This window comes from Anopheles ziemanni, chromosome 3, assembly GCF_943734765.1.
Source record: "Anopheles ziemanni chromosome 3, idAnoZiCoDA_A2_x.2, whole genome shotgun sequence".
In the NCBI taxonomy this organism is placed as follows: domain Eukaryota; kingdom Metazoa; phylum Arthropoda; class Insecta; order Diptera; family Culicidae; genus Anopheles; species Anopheles ziemanni.
The window spans coordinates 39,182,798-39,206,843 of record NC_080706.1 but is presented as its reverse complement, the minus strand read 5'-3'; the positions used below and the strand labels follow the sequence as shown (position 1 = coordinate 39,206,843).

The following is a 24,046-nucleotide window of genomic DNA, read 5'->3' as shown; positions in this document are numbered from 1 at the left end:
CTAATTATAATAAAGCCTTTTTCTTTTAAAACATCAAACTATTGTAGACAAGTTACCAAAAAGCATTGCAGTTTCATCAAAGAAAATTTGTAAGAGAACAATCTGCAAATGCTCTTTTTAGTTTGGTAAAATCAAAAAAATACTCAAACTGGAAACCATCGACATGATTAAATATTTTATGCCATTTCTTTTAAGCACATGCTTACCAATACATTTCCATTGTCCCTTTCTCCATTCGTTTCCCGCAGGTGCTGGAACAACGAGCAAGGACTATCGTCTTCCAAATGTTGGCCCAACGCACAATATTCTGGCAAGACCGACGGCGAAGAAAGCGATCAAGGTACCGGAGCGTGCCGTAGCACCGGGACCGGTGGTAGTAGTGGCCTCGTCAGCGGCTCCGGCACACGTGGCGACGACGGGAACAGCAAATCGCAGCGACTTGTCGCGCCTCAAAACCCAACCATTCGTTCCGCAGCAGCAACGCAGTAACCGGCAGCGGTCGGCGGCGTACGCACTCTACTAAAGCGAGGCCGGACGGCCGCTTTGGTCAATTTTCCATCGTCCCTAGCAGCTCCACAAGCTTCCACGTGCGGAAAAACTGCTGTGGAGCCGTGTTTCCTTTCAAAACGTTGCTCACTCTTCTACACACCCTCGAATGCTAGGCGCGCGTTATAGATTGTCCGTCATTGTGGTCGTAGTAAGACCTTACGCTTACTGTCGCTTCCAAGAGCTCGCGTCCCTTTAGGGGTCCAAACTGTGCTGCAGTTGCTGTGCTATTTCTTTGTAGCGGAACGTGACACATTTAAAGAACGCCCCACCGTTTTTTGACCCACATGGGGTTAGGTAAAGCAATCAACTTCTCTTATAGGAGCTTCTTTCTTCTCTGCATACTTTTAATAACTGCTGCCTTCATCCGACTAAAGCTTCGCTATGTAATTGTGTTGTGAACGCTCGTAACAATCATTCTTCTGTGAATGATCTTTCTAGGCAAGGACCATCGTGTTCCATCCGTCCATTTCCATCACCGTGATTTGTGTATGTGTGTATGTCCGCTTGTTTCATCACGTGTATACCGTGCCGTGCCCGTTGGCCGTAATCCATATTTCCATGCAAACGCCATCCGTCTTTCGCAGAAACAGTGTTGTGTCGTCCCATTAATGCTGATCATTCCATTTGCCATCTTGTGCATGGACTTGAACTTTCATTCTCCTTCTTTTCTTCATCTGAATATACTTAATTTTCAAGCAGTGTGAATGTTGAAATTTCTTCCGGGTGTTCATGTTGAACATGTGTTCGTCGAAAGATACCCGTCTTGCATTCTTACACTTCGCAACATTAAACCAACTGTTATGTGCTACTAATCCACACAAAAAAAACATTAAACTGCTTAGAAGAAATCTTCTTGGACTGAAGATTTTGCATTACATGCCTAACTTCTCTCTAAGATAGAAAAAGTAGTTAGCTGCCTGCCGATCCATCGCTTGAAAGTGTTCGTCCATTCGTCGCCACATGCCAGTACATGCTGATCGAAGCCACCATTGACATCATACCATTCTCGTGCCCAACAAAAAATCCTTTCCCAGCTCACGTCACGCTCATGCACACAACTATTTTCATTTTCGTTTCATTGCTTTGCCCTCGAAGACGGTGGAATGTAGTGTCGTTGCGTCGGCAACGCGGACCATCGCCAACAACTATCATCAGCTGTCCCACCAGCACCAGCTGGAGAGCCACGGCGGCAGCCACCATCCGTATAAGGGCCAGCACCATCAGCAGCCCCATCATTCCAGGGGCCCAACGACGGCGGGCACCGGAAGTACGGGCACGGGCACTACTACTGCGACTACGAAGGGTGGGCAGCATCGTTCGCGTCCATCCGCACAACCAGTACTCCATCCCGCATTGCAAAATGGGAGCGGTGGAAAGTTTATCTCATCATCCTCACCTTCACTAGTGTCCCAGCAGCAGCAGCAGCAGCAGCAGTATTATCATCAGCAGCAACAGCTTCATCAACAGCAGCAGCATCAATCGCAGCGCTTTAATCATCCCGAACCGTCATACCATCTTGAGGACTATGGGTAATTTCGCGGGACTCCAAGGGTGGACGATTTATAATCTGCTTTTCGTTCGACTGTCCATCTGCATGCAACTGCTTCCAAATTACTGTTTCACTTAACTTTTACAACACTAAACCATATCCAATCTATCAACGAGCAAGCCTTGTTAATGTCGTCAACAAAACTGACGAACCAAAACTCTCCTCACTGGTTGCTTTGTTTTTTTTTCAACAGACACAACACCTACTACGATCATCGGCAACAGCAACACCATCCACCAACGCGCCGGATGTCACTGGACGGCCAGCAGCAGCAACCACCGAGTGCGATGATGGCTGACTGCCTATCGATAATGGGGAACGCGATCGCACCGGAACTGAAGCCGAAGGTGCCGACCATGAGCGAGAAGGATCTGACCCGACGTCACCATCCGTGCTACACGCGCACGCAGCCATACTTTTCTTAGGGCGAACCGGCACCCTTCAAGCGCACCAACAAGTCAAACTTAGGACGAGTATTAACGCAGCAAAATAGTGCGTGAAAAGACAACCGACAAGCGGGGTAGTTGTAACTGAATCGAACGAACCTACGCACCTGCGGTCTCTATCACTAGTGTAATATAGCGTACTTTAGAAAATAAAACCATCACAAATGAAGTTATGAAAAAGATATGACCTAATGTACTTTACAGATCAAATAGCACATTCGAAATGCATACAATACTGCGAAGTAAATCGTTAAGCATGATCAATGACCGACGTATAACTGTGAAAAATAGTCGTGAAAACTGGTTGATGACTTAACAAACTGTCGGTTTGCACTATGATAACATATTTTATATCACTGCAGGAGATGGATGATATAATCCTTTCCACCACAACGCTGTTTTCTTTCCTTCGCCCAGTTACAGTTATTCCTCTGCCGCACAACAAATCAAAACGCATTCCGTGTATTCCATAAAATTGATAATTTGTTTTATATCGCTTCAAACTGCTATCGGTGCTTTGCCGTTCTTTCGTTCACAAGTAAACCCCTATTAATGCAGCTTCCGTAGCATCCACTATCGCTATAAATGGTCGCGCTATGGTACAAGATACGAGTGTGCGTGCGGTCGTAAGAAATTGTGTGGTTTGCCCTTTTCAATTCGATCAAATCGTTAAAAATCAGCCTAATTTGATTCTGAACCTCCGCCTTACTATACAATAAAAAAAAAAGAAAAGAACCTTTGTGTCGTACTAAATGTTCCTACGAAAGGAAATACTTAACGAACTAAAATAAACTATTATTTCATTAGAACTTTCACTTCACTCGTGGTGACAGATATGGGTATGAAAGTAAGCAAATAATTCAAATCCCAACGAAAAAAGAATCTAAATAAGAAAACCGATTTTCTACTACAACGTTCAACTAATGAGCGATATGTTTTCATTTCCATGTGAAAATTTTCAAATCTTTCCTTTGGCGCTTCAACTGTTGCTGCTTTTTTCCGAAACTGCTAACGGAGTCGCGCGCACGCCAATTCGTTAAAAATATCTTCGTGCTTCATTTCATATCGGTTTGACGACCATTCGAAAAAATACAACAGACATTTGTTTATTTATTCAAACTCAAATCAACCGAAGATTTGAAAATATTTTGGAAAAAATTACAATCCTATTGTTGCGCGGGGGTGGCCTTAACCCACTTCAAAACAGTCCATCGCTCTAGCTATCTGTCGCATTCGTTTTTCTTCCCTATGCCTGTGTCGTGCCGTCTGCTGCTGCACATACTCAGCACATTGCATTACTGTAACCGTCCCAACTGATCCGGAACCAACTGATCATCTCTAAGATGTGGCATTGCATTGCTTATCAGGCGTAATTTCTACAGTAGTATCCTATACGGCCCCCACCCATCCACGACCGTTGGGCGGCTTCTTCCGCGTTCTATCTACAAATGGTTATTACATTCGGCTATCGCCTATCACCCGCCCAAGGACATTCGGGGTTTGCTCCGTCCTTCACTTGGCTTGTTTCTTCACGGTGCTTGAACGCAAATTAGTCACGATCAAAACCGGTATGTTAAGGATGTGGTGCTTGTCAATTAGTTTAGCACACGTACATGCTCGCACGCACACGCACATTCTACATGTACCAAAGGGCGGTGTGTATATATGACCATATAAATATATATATACATATATTAATGTTTGTTGATATATGTATATTTATAATTATCAGATTGTTATATTATTTGCATGCTTCTGTTTCATTTGTTGATACTATTCCCTATATGTATATATATATATGTATAGTGTGTTTTACTCCATCGTTAGCTGCTCGCAGCTACATCGATTTGTTGTCTCGTTTGCCCCCTTTTTGTTCAGCTTCGCGATGCACGGAAGAAATCTTCCGATCAGTGATATTCTATACAAGCAAGAATATTTTGTTTGTTGAGTTAAATTCATCGCATAAGCCATGGTAGAAAGATAAGCATTCTTCAAACCAAAACATTAAATTATGCAAAAGAAACACACAAAACCTAGCCAAAGACAGTCGTGACCTTGCGTAGTATTCATTTGTCTAGACCCTTTACAACCGGCCAATGTCGATAGAGCCGTGTTTTATGTTACGCATTTCGTTGACTAACGTTTATCATTTGTTTCATATCCCTTGTTTGACTTTCGATTACGTTTAATCACCTGCTATTGAACGACATCCATGTTTTATGCCATTAACCTATCATTTCGCGCTGGTTTATATCTATCTAGTTTTATCCAGAGGGTCTTAATTTTTCCTGATACGCGACCGATTGTTGGGGATTTTCTAGCTTAGAAGAAGGAACGAGAAATTGTAGAACCATTCCGAGATGGCGAACGAAGGTGCCATGTAGAATGAGTTGTTTATGCTAGTATCACCCTAAATAATACGCGCACACACTAACCCTCCTGCTGCACGCTCTGTCTGAATGTTTGTCCTGCCTATCTGCTGCTGGTGCCGAGTGTGCCGGTATATATGCGCACTGGAGAGAACGATAGCGTTCGTTTTTGTATACACTAGTAACTTTTCTACTTTATTAAAGAAAATACCGATAGCAAAACTAAGTCATTTCTAACTCCCCATTGCAAATAGTGGGAACAGTTCCGAGAAAAAAGGAAATATCTAATGAGGCCTAAGCCATACGAACCCCGATCGACTTCTCGACACTCGGCTGCTAAAACTTCGTGGCGAAAACGTTTTCATTGCTACCTGTGACCTATCATTCGTATCCCTTCTGTGAGGCAATTTGCTCCGTTAGGTTTTATTTTTGTTTATACAAATCCAAAATTCTTCGTTTTGATAGCTAACAGTAATTTGTGGCGCAGGACCGCTTTGCTCGAGTAAAGCGGGATGTATAGACGGGAGATGCAGGTGTTGGCCGTCGGAAGATGGGCGTCATCGGCCGGGCGGATCGTGACCGAGGGCATCGGTTGAAATCCTTCTTCTGACGCTGGCAACGCGGGTGAACCGGTCCAGAAATACACCTGCGAAGGGGAAATTGAAGCAACGAATCATTGTTTGTGTAATGAGAACGACCGGGCGCGCTTAAATCACGATTTCATCGTTAGTCAGCGGCAAACAACACTTACCAAATCCTGTCGCTCGAGATTGCTCATCTTCTCGACTACGCTCCAAAGCCAACGCTTGAACTTTATCAACTTGTCACTTGTTTCGTTCGACTCGTCATTGAATGTCGTGTAGGAAATAAGCGTGCCGACGTGGATGTCACCGACGCCATTCAGCAGCAATCGCAAATCCTCCGCCGTTAGCTGCTCGAGGGCCGTATCCGGGAGGACGTCAAACACACCCGAACGGATCGCCTATGATAATCATAATCAATCGATGAGAATCACTAACTATAACCAAAACGAAACGAATACGCGGTGCCATCACTTACCTCCAAAGCTTTCTCTTGTGTTTTTATCATCCGATATTCGGCATACTTGCGCACGTAGTCATACACGTTGCTTTCATTCACCGGAATATCTCGACCGCCAGGTACGAGCTCTACCGTGCCAGAACCTTCTTCCGGTATAAGATCGATCCTGTGAATTTGTGTATGATTTGAGTTGATTATTACAAACAACATTACACGCAGGGGATGATAAAACAAAAGGCATAAATAAATACTTACACAAAGTTTATTTCGAGGCTCTGCAAAATGCTCACGCCCGTTTTGGTTTGGGAATCTTTAATCAGTTGACGCAACGACTCGTACACCACCGGATCGAAAAAGGCTAGATCGTGGAATCGTACCTGGCGACCGAGGATGAATTTCAGTACGTGCCGTTGAAGGAAAAGAGGAAACAGTTCGTTTTGAAGCAAACACAATCCGATCAATCTGTGAAGTAAGAAAAACCAGGTAATGAAATTGAACAAGTTGAGTGACGAACTATTGCAGTAAATTTTAACAGATATGCAGACAAGTTTTACAGCACTGAAATTTTATTGTGTAAGGTATGCGAAGAAAATAACCAGGGCACCAGAAGCAACGATGTCGAACTAAGAAAGCAATCAGTTGACCACCTTCATTTAATTTAGCATCGGGTATTGAAAGATAAAGGATATAGCAATGAACAGTATGCATTCTTTTTAGATGTTTAGGGGTACAATCAACTTATTTAAACTTGCTCTATCCTTTGAAAACCCATTGGAAACTACTCCCTTCGACACATTTACCGCCTGAATCAGTGTTGTGCTTAATGAATCTTTTAGCGAGATTCATTCATATGAATCTTTCACCTAAGATTCATTCCGATGGATTCATTAATCTTTGCGGAGAATCTTCAAAGCTTAATGAATCTTTAGAAATCTAAATGAATCTTCATGAATCTTTCATGGATCTGTCACGAATCTCCCCGATTCTTTCATTTTTGGCTAGTGACTTTCCATCAGTTGGTGTGTCTTCAGGATTCATGAATCTCTCGATGAAAGATTCATGAATCCCATATCAGGCAGAGATTCATTCAGATTCATGAATCAGAATCAGATTTACACAACTCTAGACTGAATACAATCCTTTACACTTGCTGCGGCGCGAAATATAATGATGGCACCTTGACGGAATACTCTCTTAATTTGGTTCGTTAATAACTAACACCACAACCTTTCCAGTGCTGTCATATGTATCTGAATATTGTTATGCAAAAATGATTTCTTAACAACCAGATTTCCAACAGTCAACACCATTGGATTGATCTGGAAAACACTACACTTGAAAAATGTGTGACATTCCGTACCTTCCAACATTGCGGAAAGCATTCATCCGCTCGCTCGAAGGATAGCCCTGTCGGGGACTGTAAAAGCCCCGCTTGCCGGGTGTGTAGAACAGCGGTGCGTCTAGTTGGCAGTCCTCAAGCACTAGCATAGGTCCAGTCTTTTTCGATGAAATACCACTTTGTCCTTGTGCCTGTCCTCCTCCTGTTACCGCCACCGGCACTCCCGAACTGTATCCGGATGAGTTAGCCCCTCCGACACCGGTTCCTTGATTTCCCACCGACCCGGACGCTGCGTTAGACCCGGAACCACCGTTTCCGTTGCCAGCGACAGCAGCTCCCCCCGAGCCTCCCATCATGCCGCCGGTGGCACTTGTTCCTTGTGTTCCAGAAGCACCAGAAGATGATGAAGACTGTCCACCGTTCGTTAGGTTCTCAATTTCAAGCCGCTGTCGGTGCACGATAATTTCTAACGCCTCGCCAATCTTCTGCTGCAAATTGTCGTCCGAGGCAAGCAGCAGGAGCACCTGGGTAGGGGGCAGTTCAAGTAGCATTCCCGTTATTTTGGCTGCATTGCTCGGATGGTGCTGATGGATTTTCGGGTAAAGCCGTTCGCCGAGCTGCTGCTGCTGCACTGACAAACTATCACCGACGTGCAGGAACGGTGGGCTACTGTTGCCGCCAGCAGCGCCGGCCGCCGCTGCCCCAGCGGAAGATCCTCCGGCGTTCATTTCACTCGCCGGTCGGAACGGTCGGGCATCGTAGTTGAGCGTCTTGCGTGGTTCCCGGTTCGGACGCCACAGCGGCTGCTTACTCGAAAGCCCACGGCGCGAACTGCTACTACCGCTGCCTCCACTGCCACCGGGTCCACCACTGCTACCTCCTCCTCCGGTCACACTTCCTCCGGCGACAGAACCTGCCGCTCCGCTGCCACCACTGCTGCTACCACGATGACGCTGCAGCATGCTGTTAAACGGCCCGGGGCCGTATTTACCCGGTCCAGTCTGGGCCGTATCAAGTGGGGGCAGTTTTTCATTGGCCAACAGCGCCTCGGCGATGGCCGTGTAGAAACTTCGCGCCACACCCGAACCCTCGCCCGGTTCGTCCTTGAACGTCACCTTCACCCGGGAGAACATCAGGGGCTGCTGGACACGCCGGTTGTTGTACAGTGTGTTTAGCTCCTTGAACGTCTGCGAAAGCAGTGCCGCCCGATTGCGTTCCATCTTGGATAGCGTTAGGTCCTTCTGGTGCGAACAGCTCGTGCGCAGCTTCTCCATATAGCGCCGGAACTTGGCCTCTTTCACAGGGAAACCGTTCAGCTCGTAGATGACGCTACCCGGTTCGATGCCAACGTCCTCAAGGAACACACGTGCAAAGAGGTTCAGCGAGAGGCGCCAGCGGCCGAGCAGGATGTACGAAAGTACCGACGAGTGCATTGAGGAGGCACCGCGTAGATAATAGCCCCGAGGAGGCATTTCGGGTTGGACAGCCGGTGCCACCGGTACTACGGAGTTTGCGGTCGTCTCCACCGTCAAAACCACGTTGGGAGTCGTTTCAACCGTGACGTGTGCGGAAATTTCTTGAATATCCATTGCCTCCGCTGGTTGAATAAGGTCGGCCGACGAATTGCTATTACTGACACCGGCGTTGCTAGCGGCAAATACCTAAAAACATATCGAGAATAACGTAACAGGATGATTCAGTAAACAAATTTACATCGAATAACAAGACAACGAAAACAACACCGGATGGGTTAGATATAAATGTCTCCTTCCATTTTGTTGGGAAATATTATTATTTTAAATCATTATCTCCTCTGATTTGAGGATGAGTAAAATATTAGTTCGCCTTCCCATGTCTGCCCCGCCTATTTTGCTCTGTTCTATGAATATAAAATTTCCGCTCTACTCCTTCCGATAATCAAATAACTCTCTTCTACATTCTACAAAAAATTAGGTTAGAATGTTCAATATTTGGAACTATTTTGTCCACTCCGTATCTGTCCTCCAGGTAAACGATCTCTTGCATCCTGAAGGTCATCAGAAAGCGGGCACACAGATAGTGTGTACATGCTCTATGAGCGTTGAGTGAAAGAAAGGACACACTTCCTTAAACACTTCCTTTGTATCGCGCTCAAAACCAAAACTTCTCCTGAACGAAACCTGTCGTTTAAACTGCAGCTGCACACTCACCGTCGTCGATGATGATCCGGCACGGACAATGACGCTCTTTCCTGGCGAGGTACCGGCCGCTCCGGAGCTCCCTCCGATGGTGACCAATGGATTGGCAAAGGACACGGAAGGACCAGAGGAGGAGGAGGAGGAGGATGATGAGCTGCCACTTGCCTGATCGCCTGCCATTGCCACATCCGATGATAATAGGCTGGCAGCAGATGAATTTGGTCCTGGAAACGGAAAATAACGAATTAAACACGTTTACTGCCATGGCTATCATTTTTGATAGCGAGCTGTCAAGAGTTCTAAAATGTTGTTTTAATAAAAATATATTGAAGCATAAAAGCTATCAAAGTGTTAAAATTGATTGTAAATACCAACCTAAAGTCATCGACGCATCCAGTCCGACCTGGCCTGCCACGGCTCCCCTACCGGCTGCTTCTGCCGCCATCGCCACCTTCCTTCGTGTGACAATAATCGGTGGCCTAATGGCAGACGAGGCTTCCTGCTGATGAAGCTGGACATGTTGCTGCTGCGGTTGATGTTGGTGTTGCTGCAGCTGATGTTGCTGCACGATACTGCCATCTGTTTGCTGCTGCTGCTGCTGTTGCTGGGACATCACCAGCGAGACTCCACCCGTGGCTTCATCGCTGGTCGCCGCATCCGTACCATCGTTCAGCTTCTGCCGTTTGACCGCGGTCGGGCGCGAGTCCTCCGAGTCCGACTCTGACAGCTCATCGTGATCCTGGTCCGTATCGACATCGAGTTTAAGCGACGATTGCGACAAGTCGTGCGGCTCATCCGAACTGATACTCACTTCATCGACGTCGGACTCTTCGCTGTACTTGTTGTTCTTCGTGAAGAACAGCCGGCTCTTCTTGTAGTACACATCGGAGGAGAACGACGACGAGGAGGAGGAAGAGCCAGCACCAACACCGCTGCCGCTGCTGCTACTACTACTGCTGCTATTACCCGGCGGTGGTGGCGGAGGCGGAGGTTTCGGTGAGAGTGTTTCGCCCGATTTAATCGCGACCGTGCTTCCACCACTACTAGAGCCGGCTCCAACAGCATCCATCATTTCCTGCTGCACCTTGGCAGCAGAAGAGGTCGATCCACTGGTGGCCTGATAAATTCCTACGGGAAGTGAAATTTCTACCCGCACACGAGAGTCCGTGCTCGGCGGAGGAGGTGAAGTTGGTGGTTGCACATTACCACCACCGGCGGCTCCACCAATGAATGGCACGGCCTGGTCCTGGCTTTGCTCAACGTACATCGTCTCAGTCGGATCGACAATCATGCCGTCGGCCTGATCGCTCGACGGATCGTTTCGAATCGACGACGAAAGACTCAGCCGAACGGGAGGCAATTCCAGGTTAGCTCCGGTGCCACTTCCACCGACGTTGCTACTCACGCCCCCTACCACAGCTTCACCCATAACACCGGCAAAGCCAGCCGACGCATTCTGAGCGGCCGCGCTGTATCCTACCCCACCACCACCACCGCTACTACCACAGGCACCGCCACCATTCGGTGGCAAGGTAATCGGTCTCTTCGGCATGCCGAAAAGGTCCTCCCGTTTTGCATTCGGTTGCAACCGGTGGGGTTGGTCGGCCAGTGGTAACGCCTCGGTGAGTGGCGTATTGAACGGGTCCGGTGCCGGACAGCCAAGGCAGAGCGTCGAGTCCGAACGCTGGAAGAACGAGTGGCGCCGGCCGAGTGAAGGTCGCGACAGGACGTCCTCATCGACCGAGTCCGTGTCCATCACGATCGAGGTCGAGATTTCTTCCTCCGTTTCTTCATTCTCGTTCTCGTCCTGATCGTCGCCCCACACGTTCGAGCCCGAAGTGCCGCGATCAATTTCAAACTCGTTTGTGGCGCGCATGTAGAATAGGATCGCATCCAGGACGTATGCTACATGGCGAAGCGCAGTTACGTCCAGCACCGGCAAGGAGTCGCGATGCTCGGAGTTGTGTGCGCGCATCAGCGAGAGACAGTAGGTAAGGAAATCACGTCTGCTGGACTCTGAATCTGCAGACATCGAGGAGCCACCTGCAAGAAAAGGAAAAAGAAAGATAAAAGATTAATTCAATACTCTGAATTAATTTTAGCCACGTGCAACCTTCTCCCATATTACAAACAGAACGCCCTAAATATAGCCGATACCACTTCATACCAACGTTTGTGCCATGATCTCCGGCTATTGTGCCGGTGATTCGTTGTTTGGGCAAACTCGCTCAGCTGTTGATCCGATTCCCTTGTCTTATTCGCAACGAACAAAACGAAGCAATCGGCGCACGGCCGACGACACGGAGTGGTAACGGCTGTAATTTTCAGTTTACTAAATATACCAAATTGGTCGTTTTAACCAACTCTTTTTGCTAAATCTTAAAAATAAGAAAAATTCAAAGTAACTGTTAAACATATTCCCAAGCTTTTGGCTCGTTACATGGTATGCTGCGACCTCTCTTTTTAAATATCTTGTCGCCCAAAACGACTGGTTATATTATGCTTGATCATTTGTAAATGCAAAAAAAAGGCTGCCCTACAGAAAGCGGTTGCAAGACCTCGGAAACTTTTTCATTGTCATATAAACCATCTCCACATATCCTTTGTTCCACTAACTGCAATAGAAAACCGCTGATACGGCTGATAAGACAAATAGAAACATAAATCAGCCGCCTTAACACTTGCAGCTTGGCCAACCGACTTTGGGACGGCCGCTGAATGTGTTTTTATTATTTTTTTTTTTTCGTCGTATTTTCAACACACGCCATTCTCACCGCACTGCAGCGCAGGCGGTAGAAGGAGTTATTGACCCTGTTGCGTTGTCTTCAAACCTGTCACTTAAAACACCAAAACAACAAACAACAACGTACCATCTCGCGCGTTTCGCTCGTTATCGGCAAATCCAAGACTACGCGCAGAGGCCACGTTGCCTAGCGAGCTGATCGTGGCACTTCTTCTGGCAGCTGAAAGGAACAGAGAGAAATAACGGATAGGAAAATCAAACACAATACAATGGAGTGCCGCAGCGGCGCGGAATGTGAATCGGTGCTGAAGTAGACAACTTTACAATCCAGGAAAATAGATAACGGTGTGTGAAAGCTCGATGGAGACCTGATGATTTACATGTCCCACGGAAAGACTTTAATTTTAAAAGCATTCATGTTGAAGCATCGGAACCGATAATGAAACATCGCTATAGAACTTTTCCACATATTTTAATGTTGATTGATTTTTATGAATGACCAAATAGAGTTAACAAACGAATGAACGCACACCCGCATCATAACCAGCGATACTCACTTGGTAACATTCCTGTTCCGGCCACGGTCTCGGAGGCAGTGGATGACGAAGCGGCCGGTATATTGAGCGGATGAAGCGGATGCGATGGATCGGTAGAGTCGGTTAAGGAGGCGCCAAAGCGCAACTGTGCTTCCGTTGCTTCCATGACGGTCAGTATCCACTCCCAGGTGGGTTTCAATCGTTTCTCAACGTACATCTTTGGGGCAAAAGAGAGTGTAGTACATATTTAGTAACGTGGTGCGTCTTTCGGACGGTTGCTTCTAGGATTTCCAACCTGTAGTTGAACAGCCTCCTGATGCGTCACATCAACGGCGGACGAGGTGCCCGTCATGGTGGTCGGTAGCATTCCAACCAGGTCGGATATTTGTCGAAGAATGATTCCGAACGCACGCGCCAGCGCACAGGCCGTGGTGGTCATTGTGGGAGCTTCCTGCTGCTGGGCGGCCGTAACGGCGGCCGTCGAACGCCGCAGTGTGGTCGGATCGATGAACACTAGATTGGAACCGCCCGTAGTGAGGCGCACCCGTTCCGGTACGACCGTATCGCGGCTGCGTATAGCCCACTGCATCGACTGCGGGGCCAGGTTGCTGCGCTGGTTACCACCGGGCGTTTGGCGGCGCTCCAGCTGCTCGTCGTTGAGATTGAAATCCACCGTGGACTGATCGTCACTTTCTCCATCCTCCGAACCTTCATCATCGGGTTGTGTGGAGTCGCCGGAATCGTCTTCATTGTCGAACAGTAGCGAATTTAAACCTGCAAGTTGAGTCATTTAACATTCTCCCCGAATACAACCACGCTGTGCAAGACGCAGACGACGTAGCGCATTATGACTGGCCAATCAAATTTGAATTACTCAATTTTAAAAGTATAATTTCAATAGTAAATTCATTTTCTTTTGAGCTTTTACACCAAGTCTGTTTAACATCAAAATAAATTGCTTTGAAACTTGTACTTCGAATACTTTTTAGCGGAATTTTTGGCTCTTTAACAAATGCTATAATTTCGTCATTTTTCAAGCTTAATATCCGTAAGCGGCTACTGTTTAGAATATTTGATGACGTTTGGCGTTTTTTTCTTTTTTTCATGCACCTCTCCATCATTCCATTAGCTCGGTGGTAAAGAAAAAAAGACCGGCTCGGAATGAGAAAAAATGTCAATTCAGAAAGAATGTGCTTGAAAGCAAAAACATTGAGTCACCTTTTAAATACTATTTCATAATTTTTCAGATGACAAATGACGTCAATGGTAGGTAAATAGCTATCAGAAAAGTCTTCAAAAATGATGAAGTTATAGCGCGTTATAAATCATTCGGACCAAAATGGCCGCTATTTAGATTCTAGTTTTAAATCAACTAGCAGTACACTATTCAACTTTGTTCAAATTTTGATTGTCCAATAGAATACCGTTTTCGTATTCACTTTGTCATAAGACGCTCGTGAGTGAGGATGCATAAAAAAAAAAATAAATAAATAAAACTGAGAGCAAATTGCAACCTTCACCTGTGTCCGAGCCAGCCGTCGCTCCGGTCTGCACACTGCGCTGCGCGTCCTGCGTGCTTTGATTGTCGTCGGAATCGGACTCCGTCTCTGCCTCGTGAAAGTGGAACTCGTTGTCGCTCTCGCCCTGCGCGTTCTCCTCATTCCGCAGCGGATCTTGCGATTCCTCCTCGGCGTTCAACGAGACAGCACTGGTGACCGGGCGCAACGAGGACGACCGTCTCGGCGGTGGCTGTTCGCGCTCGGCCATGTCCTCCTGCTCGGACGTTTCGCCGTCGTCCTGCACCAGCGCATCCGCGTCGTTATTGTCGTCGATGTCGCGCAGACGAATGTTGATGCGCGAAATAAACCCGGACGACGAGCGCTCGCTGTCCATATTGTCCACGCCCAGGTGCACGTTGGCGGTAGCGTTTGCGATTTGCACCATACTGGTGCCGCCGGAGCGGTTCGTTGGCGGTGCCAGCGGTTCGACGGAGAATAGATCATCCGTACTCTGGTTGGGGGAAGCCAGTAAAATCAATAATTAGGCGATGGAAAATTGGTTTGTTGAGCAAAATACCAAAACTACTATTACTAACGAATAAGATTCGTTAGCTTTTTAAATTAAAATTAGATGGTAATGATGACAAATAGTAATATGTGTAAAACACTTACATCGATATTGTTCGAAGACAAACTGAATGGTGCTATCGGTTTGACGACTCCCAGCCGTACCGGCGTTATGAGGGCGTCGGAAATTTCTACCAGCTCTTCGATGGCAAACTTGAACAGTGTCGTAAAGACGCGCCGATACGCCTGCAAGTGCTTCGTTTGCGTGGTGGAATTGCGCTGCTTCTCCGGATTGTGGAACCGCTCGATGCTGAATATTACGTATACGCGGGCCACCGAGCGCACAAAGCGACGGGCCACCTTCTGGGCTTCCTCCGCGCGCCCCGGAATCGTCTCGTCCTGCAATTCGGTCACCAGTGTCACGAGCAGCTTCTCCAGCGGATCGCTGCTGCACCGGACGATCAGGCTGTGCGTAAACTTGTCCAGCAGCGTTGTGCCACTCTGCGACTGCAGGAACACCTGCTGATTGTCGTCGTCGTAGAACGGCTGCTGGTTGACATTCGGTACGACGGGTTTCTCGTGCTCCGCCCCGGTCATAATCATGGCTCGCACCGCCGGCCAGTCATGCAGCAGCCGATCCAGCGCCTTCCGTGCGAAGCGCGGTGGCTCGAGATTATGCTCGGGCATTTCGCTGTCCGACTCGAGGTTGGGCGTTTTGCGTGCGTTGTTCCCGGAGGAGGAGCGCACCCGCGAAGTCGCCCGGTACTGGCGCTGCTCCACCATCTGCCGGCCGACGGTCTGGATGAGGAACAACAGGATGGGTTCACCGCGTGAATTGAATCGCGTCACTAGGTCCGTCTCGTTGGCCATCTTGCACAGTAGCTCGTAGCGCTTGGTTTGGTTGCCGGCAATCAGTGCCTTGCACTTGCACTTTTCCCAACAGTCGCAGTACGCCGTCGGTGAGGTGCGCTTCAGCTTGCAGTCGTGGCCCTTGTGGCACACCTTGGCACACTCGGTGCAACAGCAAAGCGACCCCGTCAAGCCGCACGTTCGGCACTCGAAGATGTCCTGATTGATGTGATCCGCGCCGGTCCAGGTGAACGAGCAAGTGTCATTGCAGCACAGAATTCCGAGCGGAGATTGATCGGGCGCCGAACCGACGGGGAATATCATGGAGTTGCGCACCGCTGCGTCGCCATTGGCAATGCGCTGGATTGCGTTGAACACCGTGATGCCGGCCTGGTATGCGCGGCACGTTACTGCCAACATGAACGGCGTCTGTCCCTGAGCATCCTTGGCGCACAGTAAGGCCCGCAGGTGGGGTTGTAGCGCCGAACTTTCGCACAGCAACTGCACGATCGTAAGTGCATTCTGACGCCGCTCGTTCGGGTCGGATACGTACGTCTCTGCGATCGAAGCCATCGCAACCGACTTCTGTGATGTTGAGTACTGCTGCTGACCACCACCACCATGCTGTTGCTGTTGTGAGGATCCGCTGGCCACCGAGCTGTTCAACCCTCCGAGACTGTCCTCGTCGCCGCTGGTTGGGTCGTACTCGGGTGGCCAGTACACGACCGGCATAGAGTTCCCACCTCCTACAACGACCTGGGCGGCGGATTGTTCGTCTACCACTACACCCGCAGCACCGCCCGCACTACCGGAGCCGGAGCCACCCACATTGTTCTGCATCAAATTGGCACCTTCCAGCACCAGCTCGCGGTTGATGACGTTGCGGCGCATTATCTCCCGGATGCTTACCGGACGGTTACCCATCATCGAGCTCGTGATGACATTAATCGAATCAAGCCCACCGGACGAAGATCCTCCTCCGTTCGATGAGCCACCGCCATTCGAGCCACCGCTGGATGTAAATTCCGGCTCCCGATTAGACGTTGGCGAACACATGCTGATGCACGCGTGAATGATGTTCCGATTGCCGTCCGTATACTCGTTCAGAATGGATGCCAGATGGTGGGACTTCGCATCCTGACTGCCACCGCTACCATCCCCGGCGGCCAAATAAGCCAGCAGCTGACGGACTCCTTCGACATCGCAGCGCAGAATCTTCGACATCAGATGCTGCTGCTCGGGCGCAAGGACGACAAGCGCGACTTGCGACTTCAAATTTACGCCCACCGACGGCAGCGTCAGCGAGGCCGCCGCAATGCACTTAATCGGGGGCAGATCGAGCCAGCTCGGGTCACGAATCGCATCGACGCAGTCCTTCGCCATCGGGTACAGCGTGTTGTTGCCATCGCGCAGCAACAGCACGCTCTCGGAGCAGTCTCCGGCGCACGTTAGCGAGACCTCCTGATGCGACGAAGCACCCAGAAACGATCCCATATCCGTGGGAAAGGCGCTGTCCTGCTCCTGTCGGCCGGTGTTCAGATTGAACAGCGAATAGTGCAGCTTACTGCCAGTCTTCATGATCGCGTGAATACCTTTCGAATCGACCGCGATCGTTAGCAGCTGTGAGGTACCACCGCCGGGTGCGTCCCCATTGCCACCACCACTTCCACCGGTCGCCGTTGGGCTGAGCACGATGCGGCGCGGTATCTTCTGGAAGCAGTCAGGGACGCGCGGTGTCGTAGCGGATTTGATCACTTGCAGCGCATCTTTGGGCAACAACCGACAGTCCTGCCATGCATCGATACTGTCGTCGAACTTGTCCTTGCTATTGCTACCTCCGCCGCCGCCACCGCCGCCACCGTTGCTAGACGAGGACGAGCTCGAGGTGGTGCTGCCGGGTGGTGGTGGAAATTTCACTGCCGCATAGTCACCATCTACCTTCACCACACGCCCTATCGGAACGGAGCGCACGTCTTCAACGAAAATCACATCCCTATGGAGAAAGCGAAACATAAGTAAGATATAAGTTAAATTTGCTCAAATGGGGAGAATCATTTACCGCAAATCAGTATATGTATTCAAAACAAAAACCAAAAACAAAAAATAGAAAAGACACGTTATACATCAGAGTTTATCCTCTTCAGTCAGTACATGATTTTTCCAATGCACATTGAAAATTTAAATGTAGAAAATTACTTTTTACCAACAGTTAACAATATGCTGTCAATAATAATAAAGATGGACTAATTTTGTTTAGTTAGACTTTCACCAGTACATTTGTAAACCACTTTGAAGGACGAATACGGAACAGGAGGTTAGTATTAGACATTTATTTTAATTTCACTATCCTCAGGAAAGTTGTCCACACCTGAGTCATCTATACACCTTTTACCATCTTGCTTTTTGGCTTTTAGTGAATCCTAACTTATTTGCATTTTATGGTTTGAATTTTCCATTACGTATGGATATATTTTCGAATTTTTTTGTTTAGCTGGAGTCCGATTGAGAATTTGATCAATCAAGCGAAACAAATAACGAGACGGTCCAGTTCACTAAACAAATTTGAGCTAATGAATGCAATAATTGATCTAATGAACGCAAATAATTGCTGGAGCAGTGTGGTCATACTTTGCAAAATATCTCAAGTAACCAATTATGGAATCATTGGAACCAAATCAGACATAAACAACATAAATAATTAAATCTGAATAACTGTTAATAAATTGGTTCCAACAAGGAATATTCGAAAAGCTTTGGATGCTGTGATATGCTAAGAAATGCTTTGGACGGATTCACTCAACGGCGCTCGTAATATGTTAAAATCTAAAGCCATAGCAATAATAATAGGTTAGACCGATTCATTAGAATCCATAGGACATAGCATTAAAATTTGATAAAAGGTGTTATATGTAGACAAAACTCTAAAACAACAAATACTACGAAAACTATGATCGATTATTCGCTGACTCTATAAGTCAAACTGAGATAAAAAAAAAATATTGCGAAAAGTTGTAGCATAACTAAATATTCAATCGAGCTTTGACTTAATCGGACTTCCCAGGATACTTACTTCAACAACCACTGTTCCTCATCCTTTTTCGGATCGGGTTCTTCCTTCAGCGTCATCCGCTTTTGCCGTTTGTGAGAGTTTGTCACACTGCCCGTGTCACTGCACGTGCTGGATGCCGGCGACGGCGGCGGAGGCATATCGATACGGTCCGCCGATTCCTTGTTGTTGCCTCCTTGCTTAGCGGACGAACCACTTCCACCGGACGCGGAAGACAAGCCGCTTCCACCGAGACCTCCACCAGTACCACCAGCACTGGACGAGCTTCCCCCCTTGGAGTCTTTATCCAAGATGCCGCTCATACTTCCAACGCCACTTGAGTTACCACTCTGTGAACCCAGCAGTCCGGAATTCAATGACCCGCTCATGGTACCACTGCCCGCTGTCGAGGAAGCAGCTGCACCCGAGGAAGCGCCCGCCGTACTGGCCGCCAACTGCTGCGACAGGGTCGACATCGATAGCAGCTTAAAGCGACCCACGTTCGTCAGGTCCCAGGCGGGATTAATCAGCTGGCCCACCTTGGGCACACCGTTCGAGATTGTGAATCCGATTGCGCCATGCTGGTACATGGGGGACGTTTTCATGCAAACCTGCGCCCCCACCGTCACCTCCGGCATGTTCACACTCGGGCGTACCGGTTTCTTCGCCTTTGCTTTGTACTTGTCCCAGAGACGCTTGCGCTGACCGAACGGCAGCACGCCCCACCAGAACAGCTCGCCACTCTCCGTGCGGGCCACCGTGTATAGCGTGCAGGTGTGCAGCGACACGATCCGATCGAGGTTAAACTCGGGATAGTTAGATGCCACGTGCTCGAGCTTGTTTCCGGCGTACCCGAGCAGCTCGTCCATCCAGGTAGCAATACGACCGGCCTCGGTTGCGACCGAGCAGCGTATAAGGGTGGCCGATATCTGCGTCACTTTTTCATGCTGTAGGTTCAACGGCACTGTCTTCGGATGGTGGACGTCCGGCGAGTCGTTGCTACGGTACGGTTCCACATCGGCCCAGCGCCACTGGTGCAGTTCGCCCCGCGCTGTCACCCCGATGAACTCGGAGTAAAGAGATGCGATTTCCGTAAAACGGACTGGTTGGTTTCTCTCCGGCCATGGTTCCATCTCGTCCGATACCCAAAGCGGGTAGCCTGAAGAGTAGTCTTTCTTTTTTGAATCTACAACACAAAAAATAAAACGGCAGAGATGGTTAAAGCGCGTGAAGGATGACACCCGAACCCTACCCTCCTACTTACCACCGACATCTTTTTCCCATACATCTTCCCGTCCACTCTGAAACCAGCGGCGTGGTCCAAAGTACTGCCGATCGCGCCATCGACCGAAGCCTTCACGTTCCGCACTGCTCAAACCTCCCGCGCCGCTAGAAACACCCGATGGGCCACCAACGCCACCTCCACCACCACCACCAGATGGACCGCCCGATTGGCCGCTTCCCGAAACGACGGCCGACGACGAACTGCCACCGGTGCCATTCCCCGGTCCAGACTGGCCACTTCCGCTGGATCGACTACCGGCAACGGTACCATCGTTTCCATTGCCTCCAGAGCTGGTACCTGCCGCACCGGCTGCACTCGCACTGCCACCGGCTCCCGATCCTCCTCCACTGGCCGAAGAAGAGTTGTTTTGATTGCGTTCACTGCGAGCACGGCTGTACAACATCAAACTAGTATGAGCCAATGAAACAACAATTTTGGAAAATGTTGGGTTAGTTTTGTGATTTTGAAAATGCCAAAAAGATGAATGCAAGTCGAACACAATCGACCCATTTGTCGGGCCAAGATTGAGTTCGTCTGTCTGCATTTAACCAATTAATTTGTTGTTGTTTTAGAAAACGTGATTTAAAATAGGTACAAAACCAAACACTTATTTTTGAAAAAAAAAACATTGCGCCACACTTACTTTCTAATGTTGGAAAAGCCGAACACATCCTCCGAGAACATCGCTTCGGCGTCAATAATGACGCTATTGTCTGGATGGAAGCCACCGTCCAGCAGAGAGATCAAATCCTCGGCCACATAGTTATCACTTCCCTCCTCCGTATCGTCTCCACCTTCGTCGTCGCGGGACAGCAGATTATTGACGGCCAAGTTCACATCGAGATTGGTGCGCTGCAGTTCGCGGATGATCAGATTGCGGCTCTTGCCCTGGAGCACCACCTGCGCCTGTGCTACCAACTCCTCCGGCACGAACGGAGCCGGCACGGATACAATCGACCGACTGCCCGACGAGCCGCTTCCCATAATGACACCGGTGCTGCGTGACCCGGACCCCTGAGAGCTACTTCCGCCGCGCATCGAGCTGCTGGTGCGCATTATTCGCGTCCTCGAGCGACACTGGCGCGAGGTGGGTGTGGTTTTCGAGTTGTTGTTGGCCTGACCGGAAGGATTTCCTCCGCCTCCACCTCCCCCACCGCTTCCGCCTCCACCGCCACCGCCTCCTCCGCCGCTACCACCGCCACCACCTCCACCACCACCGGCACCGCCACCTCCACCACCACCGCCACCGCCGCCACCTCCACCGACTCCACCGGCTTTTGAGGCATCCTGTTTGCTGAGATCCAGCCGCTCCGGTATGATGGAGAACGCCACGCGGAATGCTCGACCATCCTCGAGCAAGATGCCTAGGTGCGCTGGTCCGATAACGATCTGCTTGACCGGTACCTTTAGCGACTGGAGCCCTGGTAGTGTTTGGACTCCATATTTATTGATTTTATCAGCCACATCGCGTATTCTAAAACGAATGAAAAAGATTAACATTAAAGCAAAAGGTAACTTTGTCTTAGCGTACATAACAATGAAAAAATAAAATCCACGTACTTGCCAACAGTTCAAAAGACATAAAAACTGTTAATGCAGCAGAAGATAACAGGTTTTGAAACTTAACATCTAGTATATGTGCTGTGGTTTACTAGATTGTTCCATTTTTATCGCAGACGGGAACAATTTAAAACACTAGCGCCACCTCAACACCGTAGCGTTGAAAAATTAACCAAACAAACTATTCCAACCCGAATACAATTAGTGGTGCCAGCTATAGGCGAAAATAATGCTATGGCCATCCAATGCAATATGGTTTGGGATACGTAAATGTAGACCGAAGAAGCGATTCTTGAAGCCACGCTTTTTTCACAGTCTACCCCGGCGATGTCAGACACCGTTGACAGCCCGTTTCTTATTTCATTACGCGACGTTCTGCTTCCAGCTCTGCTTTTCCGACCGCAACCACCAAAAGAAGTGGTGAATGATCTGCACATCCTTCGGCCTGCTTGCACACACTCACGAGGTGCGTGCATACTACACATAATTTATGCAACGGCCACGTCCCCACCTCTCCCGCTTCCCTACACCACCTGTGTACCAATACGCCAGTTTTTACTCTTCAGCAGTGGGGTTAGAATGCGGCTACCATCTTACACAGCAGCACCGCCGAGAACCAATTGACAAGTACGAGGAGCACCAATGCGGTCACGGTACCTACCTGTCATTTAGTTGATCCTCAGTTCCAGGGAGCGGATGAACAACGAAATGTAACGTCGACATCTTGATGCTGCTGGGCTGAGCTTAATCTACACTGATGTTTGCTTCGGAACACTCATTTACGACGGCCGTTTGATTGCTTCATCGACAGAATCTTGTTTCTATCGATGCGTTACGACAAGTGCTGGCGATCCCTGTCGGTTGTCGCCCTGCACAGGATGTGGGTAAATGAGGTGATCGAATCGACCAGGCGTGCCTGGTATGCAGACCCGTGCGGAAATCTTCGCCAATCTCCAACTGATTCCTGCTGTTTTCCACTTCTATTGCCGAAGATTGTGTTCGCTCGGCTACTGCTTTTCAGCCTTTGCTGCTGGTTCTTCGACACACTGCTGATGCATATGTCAGTGGACACAAACGAATGCACAACCACACTCTCACTTCAGTCCTGTGATCACGCACACAAATCTATTGTAGAAAAAGAAAAGAACTTCCATGAATGACCAAGACACATCGCTCGATTTCGAAGAAGAAGAACCGACGACGGCGATGGCCAAAAGGGCCTCCGTTCTTCCTCTTTCTGCTACTCCACACACCAGCCCTTTGGACTAAGCACACTAAAAACAGTGTTCTTTTCTCCCGTACCCTTTCCACGTCTTCACCAATCAACACTTTCTAAACGCAATTCTTCCGCAGCGTGTCGCTGCTAGTCTAAAATCGGTCCAGAGGACTCATCCACCACCGGGATGATATTTTACCACGTTTTTCTTTTGCGACAATTTCACCGCTAATCAAACACCTCACAGAAACTACCAAGCACCGGACAGCTAGCAACCACTTCCTGCCGTTTCAGGCGTGCCTTGGGTACAGTCTGTCCGACACACATCCCCCAGCGGCCATATCAATTCTACCAACTACCTTTCCAAGGAAAAACCGTGTGCTCGTTTGACAGTCCAAGCAGAAAAGAGTTCGCCGTGGAATGGTGGCTCTAGAAAACTATCGTAAAACTTCCGTTTTTCACATTAACTCAATATCTACCTAGTCACTTTTCTTTCTTGTCGTCGAACTCGTGCAGCGCAGTGATGGCGAGCAGACACATGTAATGTTCACCCCAATTCTCATCAAAAAAAGCCGCAGCACGACGGAACGACGACGGCGAGTCGAGGCAACTTGCCGTTTAGTGTTGGCAAAATCGAAATTTGGAAGATTTGAAGATTCGATCCCTAGACGGATTCCAAAGATTCGAATCCCATCTGACGGATTCTAAAAATTTGATTAGATTGAGCACGGGTAATGAATACGGTTACGGAATAGGGGATTTCATGTCCACCATATTGATTAAACTCAAGTGTCAAATATTGTTTATAAACAAAGGGAAAACGACGAGCACTGACGACAATTTTCCCTTTTCTGGAGGACCCATCCAGTTTCAGTTCGGCAGTGAATCAGAGCGGAGGTTAGCAGTGCAGTTCCTGAAAGGGTTAGCGGAAAAGTAAGGTTACGGCACGACCGCGTGGTCACGCCGAGCTGGAGCTCAGGTCAGAAAAATCCTAGCTGCCGCACATCTCGTTCTGTTTGAGTCAATCAAGCGGACCACGAGTTCTTGTGTCCTGACAACGGAAGGAATTATCCCTCCCGTGGCCGGCGGGTGGACATATGGCTATTATTAGCCGGTCCTAAAGGACGAGCCCCTTCATAGGAGTTCGGACAGAGTCGGTACGCCTCTGATTACGAGTAAGGGAACAAACGTTCGACTTAGCGTAGGAGGATATACCCCGACTCGCATAGCGAAAGAAGAAGAAGAAGGAGGACCCATCCTTACTCATCCGACACC

The 24,046-nt window shown here is 48.7% G+C and overlaps 2 protein-coding genes across 2 annotated transcripts in view; one reads left to right on the top strand and one right to left on the bottom strand.

The window, feature by feature from the left end:
- LOC131284706 (uncharacterized) overlaps positions 1-2,523 on the top strand; it is a 49,547-nt gene extending 47,024 nt beyond the window's left edge. The window contains exons 10-12 of the mRNA XM_058313569.1: positions 249-340; positions 1,645-2,078; positions 2,292-2,523. Coding sequence (XP_058169552.1) covers positions 249-340; positions 1,645-2,078; positions 2,292-2,523 — 758 coding nt within the window. The remainder of the gene's footprint in view (positions 1-248; positions 341-1,644; positions 2,079-2,291) is intronic.
- A 2,405-nt stretch (positions 2,524-4,928) lies between these two features.
- Positions 4,929-23,378, bottom strand: LOC131289041 (E3 ubiquitin-protein ligase hyd). The gene is made up of 19 exons (XM_058318236.1): positions 23,251-23,378; positions 22,217-22,680; positions 21,231-21,469; positions 20,639-21,200; positions 19,975-20,402; positions 18,735-19,896; positions 14,921-17,657; positions 14,270-14,759; positions 13,045-13,523; positions 12,771-12,966; positions 12,341-12,433; positions 10,872-11,513; positions 9,897-10,841; positions 9,483-9,694; positions 7,315-8,954; positions 6,210-6,416; positions 5,973-6,120; positions 5,665-5,895; positions 4,929-5,559 (listed from the first exon to the last, which is right to left on the bottom strand). Exons 2-19 carry the CDS (start codon positions 22,276-22,278, stop codon positions 5,347-5,349), a joined length of 10,686 nt encoding a protein of 3,561 aa, XP_058174219.1. The 5' UTR covers positions 22,279-22,680; positions 23,251-23,378; the 3' UTR covers positions 4,929-5,346.
- Positions 23,379-24,046: the final 668 nt, after the last annotated feature.

Excerpts from the sequence above, each read along its gene's own strand:
- LOC131289041 (XM_058318236.1), bottom strand. The coding sequence starts at position 22,278 with ATGTCGACGTTACATTTCGTTGTTCATCCGCTCCCTGGAACTGAGGAT. Across the intron at positions 19,897-19,974 it reads ATGGGAAAAAGATGTCGGTG|ATTCAAAAAAGAAAGACTAC; the intron begins GTAAGTAGGAGG and ends TTTGTGTTGTAG. Across the intron at positions 6,417-7,314 it reads GCTTTCCGCAATGTTGGAAG|ATTGATCGGATTGTGTTTGC; the intron begins GTACGGAATGTC and ends CTTACTTCACAG.